This window comes from Pipistrellus kuhlii, unplaced genomic scaffold, assembly GCF_014108245.1.
Source record: "Pipistrellus kuhlii isolate mPipKuh1 unplaced genomic scaffold, mPipKuh1.p scaffold_m20_p_39, whole genome shotgun sequence".
NCBI lineage: Eukaryota > Metazoa > Chordata > Mammalia > Chiroptera > Vespertilionidae > Pipistrellus > Pipistrellus kuhlii.
In genome coordinates, this window is record NW_023425539.1 from 3,853,273 (window position 1) to 3,862,652 (window position 9,380).

The 9,380-nt window shown below is 42.2% G+C and overlaps 1 protein-coding gene across 2 annotated transcripts; it reads left to right on the forward strand.

Annotated features, from left to right (window-relative positions):
- Nucleotides 1-154: 154 nt before the first annotated feature.
- Nucleotides 155-8,356, forward strand: SDF2 (stromal cell derived factor 2). Of its 2 annotated transcripts, XM_036408767.2 has the most exons (4): nt 155-445; nt 895-927; nt 4,603-4,799; nt 7,675-8,356. In XM_036408767.2, the coding sequence occupies exons 1-4, from the start codon at nt 295-297 to the stop codon at nt 7,960-7,962; spliced, it is 669 nt and encodes a 222-aa protein (XP_036264660.1). In that variant the 5' UTR covers nt 155-294; the 3' UTR covers nt 7,963-8,356. The 2 variants fall into 2 exon arrangements, with proteins under 2 accessions (XP_036264660.1, XP_036264661.1); XM_036408768.2 differs by lacking the exon at nt 895-927.
- The last annotated feature ends 1,024 nt before the right edge of the window (nt 8,357-9,380 follow it).

The following is a 9,380-nucleotide window of genomic DNA, read 5'->3' on the forward strand; positions in this document are numbered from 1 at the left end:
GTCACTTCCTGCTCCCTGTCACTGGGAGTGGGCGGGCCATTTCTTGCACTTTTCTCCCCCGCACCCGGCTCCTCGGGGTTTGTCCCGGTTCAGGAAGGCAACTTTCAGAACTGAACGAGCCGATTGGAAGCAGCCAGGCCTAGCCGGCTCCTCGGGCCGCTCTGGCCAAAGGAACCGTAGAGACCAAACGAGGACTTCTTCATTTCCTCCTCTCTATGGTTCCTCTTGTCACTTCCGGTTCCGGGGCGGGGCCAAGCTGCTGCTTGGGGTTGGGGACTCTGTGGCAGAGCCAGGATGGCTGTGGTTTCGCTGCTGTTGTTCGGGGGCTTGTGGAGCGCCGTAGGAGCGTCCAGTCCGGCTGTGGTCACCTGCGGGTCTGTGGTAAAGCTACTCAATACGCGCCACAACGTGCGACTGCACTCACACGACGTGCGCTACGGGTCAGGTACGGTCCCCCGGTTCGGGTGGGCTAGGAGGGCTTGGTAGGCTCCGGAGGTGGCGGGGCCTGGAGACAGTAAGGGGTGTGGTCTGGGAAGGTTAGGGGAGCCCTGGGAGGTTCTTGAGGCCTAGAAGCAGGGAGAATTGAATTGTAATGCATCTTTTTTTTTTTTTTTAACTTAAAACTTTTATTGTTGACACTTGTAGATGTCCCCCATTTTTCCCTCCTTTGCCCACCTCCACCCAGCCCCATCCTCACACTGTCCATGGGCTATGCATATATGTCCTTTAGCTAATTCCTTTACCTTTCTTTATCCAGTCCCCCCATCCCCATCCCTTCTGACATTTGTATCCGCGCCTCTGGTTCAACTTTGTTGGTCATTTAGGTTCCACATTAGCGAGGTCATCAGGTATTATATTTATCTTTCTCTGACTGGCTTATTTTGCTTAGCATAGTAATCTCCAGGTCCACCCATGCTGTCCCAAAGGGTAAGAATTCCTTTTTTTATGGCTGTATAATATTCCATTGTGTAAATGAACCACATCTTAAGAAGAAAAGCATGTGTGTATATGTATACATATATTTTTTAAATATATTTTTATTGATTTCAGAGAGGAAGGGAAAGAGGGAGAGGGAGAGGGAGAGAATCATTGATTGGTTGCCTTCTGCACCTACTGGAGATTGAGCCCCCAACCTGGGCATATGCTTTGAATAATTTTTAAAAATATATAATTTATTGATTTTCTTACATAGAGGAAAGGAGAGGGATAGAGAGCTAGAAACATTGATGAGAGAGAGACATTGATCAGCTGCCTCCTGCACACCCCTTACTGGGGATGTGCCCGCAACCAATGTACATGTCCTTGACCTGAGACCCTTCAGTCCCAGGGTGAAGCTCTATCCACTTAGTCAAACTGGCTACAGCTATATTTTATATATATATATATATATATATATATATATATATATATATATATATATAATTTTTTTTAATTTTATTTATTTTTTTGATCAGCTTCCACCTGCATGCCAAATTTTTTTAAAAATATATTTTTATTGATTTTGTACAGAGAGGAAGGGAGAGAGATAGAGAGTTAGAAACATCGATGAGGGAGAGTCATCGATCAGCTGCCTCTTGCACACCCCCTACTGGGGATATGCCCTCAACCAAGGTACATGCCCTTGACCGGAATCGAACCCGGGACCCTTCAGTCCTTAAGCTGACGCTCTATCCACTGAGCCAAACCGGTTTTGGCCATGCCAAATTTTTTAAACTTAAACTACATAGATAGGTACATTGTTATTAATTTAATTAGGATACTCCTTCAGTTGCACTGTACGTGCGTGCCCACACGTGGTATTTTGTGGAAGAGCCACACTCAAGGGGCCAAAGAGCCGCAGTTTGCCGACAACTGTTCTAAGGCATCGAAATGATAATACCAGCTTCATTCTGGTGAGCTATGTGCCAGGTACATACATTACATACATATCTTAGATTTATAACATTCCTTAAAGGTAGGGATTATTGTTATCCTCATTTTACAGATGAGGAAATAGGCTCAGAAATAAATGGCATGCTCAAAGCTTTGCAGCTAATGAAAGACAGAGACAGAGTTCGATCCAAATCTGTCTACGTTCAAAGCCTGCTTTCAACTACGCCAGGCCAGCACTAGTCAACTGTGGGAGAGGCATACATGCAGAAAAATTACTCTGAGTTCTGTAACTCTGAAGTTTTGAACTCCAAGAACTCACTCTTTGACCTTGACCTCTGTTCTAGCTCTTTTGCATAGTAATACTTGTTCTTCAACTCTTTTCCTTTGTTCTCTTTTTATTCAAACTTTTCCCTTGTAAAGAATTTAAACTAAAGCACTCACTGGAATTGGAGAGGAAACTGTTTTGAGGGTTTTTTATCAAATGAAATGAAAATGCTTAGTTTGTGTTCATTTATATTTTAACAATTTGTGATTTCATTCAGCATAAATTAATGAGCTGCTACGCCGAAGCCGGTTTGGCTCAGTGGTAGAGCGTCGGTCTGCGGACTGAAAGGTCCCAGGTTCGATTCCGATCGAGGGCATGTACATTGGTTGCGGGTGCATCCCCGGTAGGGGGTGTGCAAGAGGCAGCTGGTCGATGTTTCTCTCTCATCGACGTTTCTAGCTCTCTATCTCTCTCCCTTTCTCTCTGTTAAAAAATCAATAAAATATATTAAAAAAAAAATTAATGAGCTGCTATTGTGTGCCTATTATTGTTCTAGATACAGGAGATATGGTGCTCAGTCAGCAAGTTCTAAGAAAACAAAAACAGACAAAAAGAGAAAAAATTAGTGAACTAGTGAGAGGAGAGCCATTTAAGAGGACTGTTTGGTGATGCTAATAGCTAAGAGAGGAAGGAGTTCTTTCATGATTCTCAAAACCTGCTTGACCAGTTAGACTTGGAAAGGAACTGAGTTGTCATTGTTGGGATGTCTTAATAATACTAGCAACCATTCAGTGAACACCTGCTATGTGTCTGCTTTATTACTTTGTTGTTAATTCTCACTCGAGGATATTTTCCCTTTTTTCTTTTTTTAAAGAGAGAATGGAGGGGATGGGGGAAGGAAAGAGAGAGAGAAACATAGATGTGAAAGAGACATATTGAAACTGGTTGCTTCCTGATTGGGGCCAGGGATCTAACCCACAACTCAGGTACATAACCTTGACTGGTCTTGAACCCAAGACCCTTCGGTCTGTGGGCCAACACTCTAACCATTTAGCAACACCTACCAGGGCCATTTTATTATTTTTAAATTTGACCTAATTTGCTACTTTGGATCTACTAAATCAGAGTCCTGCCAATGGGAAGCCAAGTTTAAAAAGCTCTCTGTGCCCAAACCGGTTTGGCTCAGTGGTAGAGCGTCAGTCTGCGGACTGAAAGGTCCCAGGTTCGATTCCGGTCAGGGGCATGTACGTTGGTTGCGGGCAAATCCCCGGTGTGGGGTGTGCAGGAGGCAGCTGGTCGGTTTCTCTCTCATTGACGTTTCTAGCTCTCTTATCTCTCTCCCTTCCTCTCTGTAAAAAATCAATAAAATATATTTAAAACAAAATAAAAAGCTCTCTGTAGCCCTAACTGGTTTGGCTCTGGATAGAGCATTGGCCTTCGGACTGAAGGGTCCCAGGTTCGATTCTGGTCAAAGGCATGTACCTTGGTTGCAGGCACACCCCCAGCAGGAGGTGTGCAAGAGGCAGCTGATCAATGTTTCTCATCAATGTTTCTAACTTTCTATCCCTCTCCCTTCCTCTCTAAAAAATCAATAAAGTATATTTTAGAAAAAGCTCTTTGGATGCTCCTGACATATAGCCAGATTTGAGAACCAGAGCTCACAATAGAGATTGTGCTGAGCCTGAGATACCAAGTTAAGTACAGATGGTTCCTGCCTTAAAACATTTTTACTTTACCACGGTGTGAAAACAGTTTTAATTCTATAGAAACCATTGAGGGTAAAATTGGATGTTTGGTATGTTAGGTATTAAATGCATTTTGATTTATGATATTTTTCAGCTTGTGTTGGGTTTATCAGGACTAACCCTCTCATAATTGAGGAGCATCTCTTCACCATCATTGTAGAGGTGGTGGTTCAAAATGTGGGTAGAGTAAATGTGATTGCCCAGAATGAACTGTGGTTCAGGCAGAGCCAAGGGACTGAAGGCAAAAAGTAGGAGGAATAGGCAAGAATATCTGGGAAATATGGAGTGCCTTTCAAGAATTGTGTAGTGGCCGAGACCAGTTTGGCTCAGTGGATAGAGCGTCGGCCTGTGGACTGAAAGGTCCCAGGTTCGATTCCAGTCAAGGGCATGTACCTTGGTTGCGGGCACATCCCCGGTAGGGGGTGTGCAGGAGGCAGCTGGTCGATGTTTCTCTCTCATTGACATTTCTAGCTCTCTATCTTTCTTCCTTCCTCTCTGTAAAATATCAATAAAATATATATTAAAAAGAAAGAAAGAATTGTGTAGTGAATGAGGCCGAGAGAAGAGAATATCCCTGTTGTTTATATGCAAGTGGCCTATTTGGGGGAATTTGACAGAAAATAAAAATAAAAATAAAAATAAGGCCATGTGGTAGAGGGGTCCAGTTGAACTTACCTCTTTTTTTTTTTTTCTTTTTTCTTTTTCTTTTTTTGGTTGCAGGTAGTGGGCAGCAGTCAGTGACAGGTGTAACTTCTGTGGATGACAGCAACAGTTACTGGAGGATACGCGGGAAGACCTCCACAGTTTGTGAGAGGGGAACACCCATCAGATGTGGCCAGCCCATTCGGCTGACACATGTCAACACTGGCCGAAACCTCCATAGTCACCACTTCACCTCACCTCTTTCTGGAAACCAGGTAAGTGGCATCCTGTGGGTCATTGCTGTTTTGTGTTTACTCAGTTGAGTCGTTTGATATCTTCATTCTTAGTCATTTCTTTTCCAGGTGTAGATGTTCTCTCTTTTTAAAAATAAATGTTTTTTGGTTGATTTCAGAGAGGAAGGGAAAGGGAGAGAGGGATAGAAACATCAGTGAAAATAAGAGAACCATTGATCAGCTGCCTCCTGCACGTCACCAACTGGGGATAGAGCCCACAACCTGGGCACATGCCCTGGCCGGAAATCAAACCACGACCAGGATCCTGGTTCATGGGTTGATGCTCAGCCACTGAGCACACCAGCCGGGCAGACGTTCTTTTTTGTACAAACCTGGAGAATTGGCTTTGTCTCATACATGTGAAAGAAATTGTTTCCTGGAGACTTTACATCTAGACCGAATGAGGAGGAAAGACAGAATAGATATATATTAGCTCACGGCTTAAAAAAATGGCATAATACCTAATTCATTTTCTAAACATAGTCAGCATCATTACAATAATAATAATTTTTATTGCAAGTTTGGAAACCAATATGTTTCTTCATTGTAGGATTTAGATAGCTTTTGGGGATTGTGGGACCCTTTTTTTTAAAAATATATTTTTTTGATATTTTACAGAGAGGAAGAGAGAGGGATAGAGAGCTAGAAACATCGATGAGAGAGATACATCGACCAGCTGCCTCCTGCACACCCCCTATGGGGGATGTGCCTGCAACCAATGTACAATACATGCCCTTGACTGGAATCGAACCTGGGACCTTTTAGTCCACAGGCCGACGCTCTATCCACTGAGCCAAACCGGTTTTGGCGGTTGTGGGACCCTTTAATGACTGCTTCCCACTCTCACTCTGTACATAGTTTTCTCTATTAACTTAGTATGGTAGATTTGCTGGTGATTATCTGGATGACTGGACAGTTAATTGATAATATTGTTACATTGTTATCAACTAAAGTCCATAGGTTGTTCCGTTCTTGTTAATTTTTACTGCTATCCTTTCTCTGTTCCAGGATCCCATCCAGGACATCACGTTACATTTAGTTGTCACATCTCCTTAAGCTCCTCTTGGCTGTGACAGTTCTCAGGTTCTTCTTGTTTTTGATTACTTTGACAGTTTTGAGGAGGGCTGGCTAGGTATATTATAGGGTACTCCTTTATAGAAATTTGATGTTTTTCTTAAGATTAGACTGGATTTATAAAGGTTTTTCAGAGAAAGATCACAGATAAAGTGCCATTTTCATCACATCATAGTAAGGATATATATACTATCTACATAATTTATGACTGTTGATACTGATTACTGAATTAGTGTTTGACAGGTTTCTCCTGTAAAATTACTCTTCCTTTTCCTGCTGTCCATACTGTACTCTAGAAATTAAAGTCTTGCACAGCCCACACTTAAGAATGGGAAGTTATGCTCTTATGCACTCCTTTTTTTTTTTTTTTTTTTAACTGTAAGAGAAAGCTTATGTAGAAAGTCACAGAGGTAGAAGAAGTGAGCTGTGAAAGAAATGGGCTGAGCCGAAGCCGGTTTGGCTCAGTGGTAGAGCGTCGGTCTGTGGACTAAAAGGTCCCAGGTTCGATTCTGGTCAGGGGCATGTACATTGGTTGCGCGCACATCCCCGGTGGGGGGTGTGCAGGAGGCAGCTGGTCGATGATTCTCTCTCATCGAGGTTTCTAGCTCTCTGTTTCCCTCTCTGTGAAAAATCAATAAAATATATTTAAAAAGAAAAGAAAAGAAATGGGCTGCGGAAACAAGTTTCAGAGGCAATAGAAGAGACCTACAGCTTAGGAGAGAGAAAGGGAAGGGTAACACGCCTGGGGGAAGGATTAGGGGGAGGGAAAGGCACGGGTTTGCTCCCCAGAAGGAGAGCACCTGTGCTTCCCCTCCTTCAGGAAGGAGTAGCTACATGATTTATTTGGAATTCTTCTGTATGGGACATTCATCTCTTTTTACTTATTTAATATTTTGTTTATATCAGTATGGACTTATGGGTGTTTATATGTATGTACTAATATATTAACTTAGACGTGAGTTCTTAATCATGTCTTCAACTCGAATCCATTACCGCATAGATCATTCTAGTCTCCTCTCTTTGTGAAGTCACATTCTAACAGTGAGATATCTGGCTCCACTGTCATCCATTCACCTACTCATTCACTTCTAGTATACATACATAGTAGAATTGTTCATTTTGTGCAGTTCCCTTCGCTTTAGTCTTAGTCTGACTGCTTTTTATCATTTTACATTATATAGCTAGCAGTGTATATTTAAATTATACATTTCTGAATTAATTTAACTTTTTTATTGTGATAAAAACTCTGAATATTTCTCCCTAAGGGGGATGAGATTAGGAGTAGAAGATAGAATATGCTATAATTTGCTCAATATTTCTTATTTTGTTTAATTCTTATAATTATTCTGTAAGGTGATATTGTTATCATTTTATAGAAGAGGAATTGCATAGCAAGGGATACAGCTGACATTCAGGGTCTGCTGGTCTCCAGCTTGTTTCTCACCAGGTCATTTAAAATCTAGTTAAGGGGATAAGGCAGGAATATTTCAAGTCAAATGACAAGAGCTATAAAGTATTTTAAGACTATAATAGAAAATATAAGGCAAATAACGAGTTACTTGTAAAATTAGTGTTTGGATCATAATCTTATGGCAACTGCTTTTGTGTTCTTTATGTCTTATCTTTTTTCCACAGTTTAAATTATTTATTTACTTCTAAACAACCCTGAAAAGCCTCTTATTTTTCACTTTTGGGTAGCCTTATTTTTCTTCCTATTGCCTATCTCCCCTTTTCAAGTCTATGTGTCAGCCATGCTAACATTGGCACCATCTGTGTCTTCTAGGAAGTGAGTGCTTTTGGTGAAGAAGGTGAAGGTGATTATCTGGATGACTGGACAGTGCTCTGTAACGGGCCCTACTGGGTGAGGGATGATGAGGTGCGGTTCAAGCATTCTTCCACCGAGGTCCTGCTGTCTGTCACTGGAGAACAATATGGCCGGCCCATCAGTGGGCAAAAAGAGGTGCATGGCATGGCTCAGTCAAGCCCGAACAACTACTGGAAAGCCATGGAAGGCATCTTCATGAAACCCAGTGAGTTGTTGAAGGCAGAAGCCCACCATGTGGAGCTATGAGTCTGGAGGCTGTGAGCCGCTGTCACCACACAGTGTTCATAGACATCTGCTGCTGCTTCGCCCGGGGACGCCTGACACAGGTCTCCCGGCATTGGCCATGTCACCACGAGATGAAGATGGTCGGCAGAAAACAGTGACTGTGTTTGGAGGCTTCAGCCTTTTACAGTTGAAATGGTTGTTCTCTCAGACTTGGATCTGTTCTTTTTTGAGTACAAGACTTGTTGGTGAAGGAGCAGGTGTTTGTAATTCCTACTGATAAAACAGAAACCAAGGGAGCCATCCTTCCCAGCTGGGAAATTTTTACTCTTCAAAAACTTGGCATTGTGGATTATTAATATGTGTGACTTTTCCCCTGCTTGCTTTCTCCAATGATAAAAAAAGAATTTCATTGTTAGCCACTGTGTTGTCATTTATTAGGTGTGCTATTTCATGATCTGATTAATTTTTTTAATAGGTCTTTATTTTGTGAGGCAAGTTATTCCATTGCTTTTATTTTTATTTATCTTAAATATATTTTTATTGATTTCAGAGAGGAAAGGAGAGAGACAGAAACATCAATGATGAGAGTCACTGATTGGCTGCCTCCTGCATGCCCCCTACTGGGGACTGAGCCAACAACTTAGGCATGTGACCTTGACCAGAAGCCTTCAGTCTACACGCAGGCGTCCTCAAACTTTTTAAAGTGGGGGCCAGATCACGGTCCCTCAGAGAGCTGGAGGGCCGGACTATATGAACTACTAATTCCTACTGTAACACCTCGGCTGCGCTCACTGCCCCAAAAACCTGGCGGGCTGGATCAGACTCCTCTGCGGGCCGCATGTGGCCCGCGGGCCGTATTTTGAAGACGCCTGGTACAGGCTGACAGCTCCACTGAGTTCTTTTTACTACACTACAATTATGTTAGCTCTTGGTAATAACTACTCTTTTGGGGACAAATGTAGGGATATCTTTCTCTGAAAAGGTGGGTAGAAAATTTTTGTCCTCTGCTCATCTCTTTTTCCTTTCCTCTGCTGGTGAATTCCAGAAAATTTGCTCCTGTCCTTCAAGCATGCAGTGGTAAACATGGGTTTCTGCCATCTACTAGAATTTAGTGACTAGCAGGCCTTTTTATTTTTAGAAACTTTCAGATTTTTTTCTCCTTGTTTTGTTGGGGAGTTAAGGTAGAAAACATCTCCAAAAGTCCCTGTTATACACTACTTTCCTTTTACAAAGGCCCACATTAATAAGTGATGACTTTTCATCATTTTGGTTAGTGAAAATAGGTAATAATAGCCCTGCGATGTGATTTGGTCCCCAGTAGGTGGCGTGCAGGAGGCAGCTGATCAATGATTCTCATTGATGTTTCTCTCCCTCTTCCTCTTTGAAATCAATTAAAAAAAAAAAACTAATGAGAAATTTTTGGAAAGCAGTGGCTAGTT

Excerpts from the sequence above, each read along its gene's own strand:
- SDF2 (XM_036408767.2), top strand. The coding sequence starts at position 295 with ATGGCTGTGGTTTCGCTGCTGTTGTTCGGGGGCTTGTGGAGCGCCGTA. Across the intron at positions 928-4,602 it reads CACCCATGCTGTCCCAAAGG|GTAGTGGGCAGCAGTCAGTG; the intron begins GTAAGAATTCCT and ends TTTTGGTTGCAG. Across the intron at positions 4,800-7,674 it reads CACCTCTTTCTGGAAACCAG|GAAGTGAGTGCTTTTGGTGA; the intron begins GTAAGTGGCATC and ends TGTGTCTTCTAG.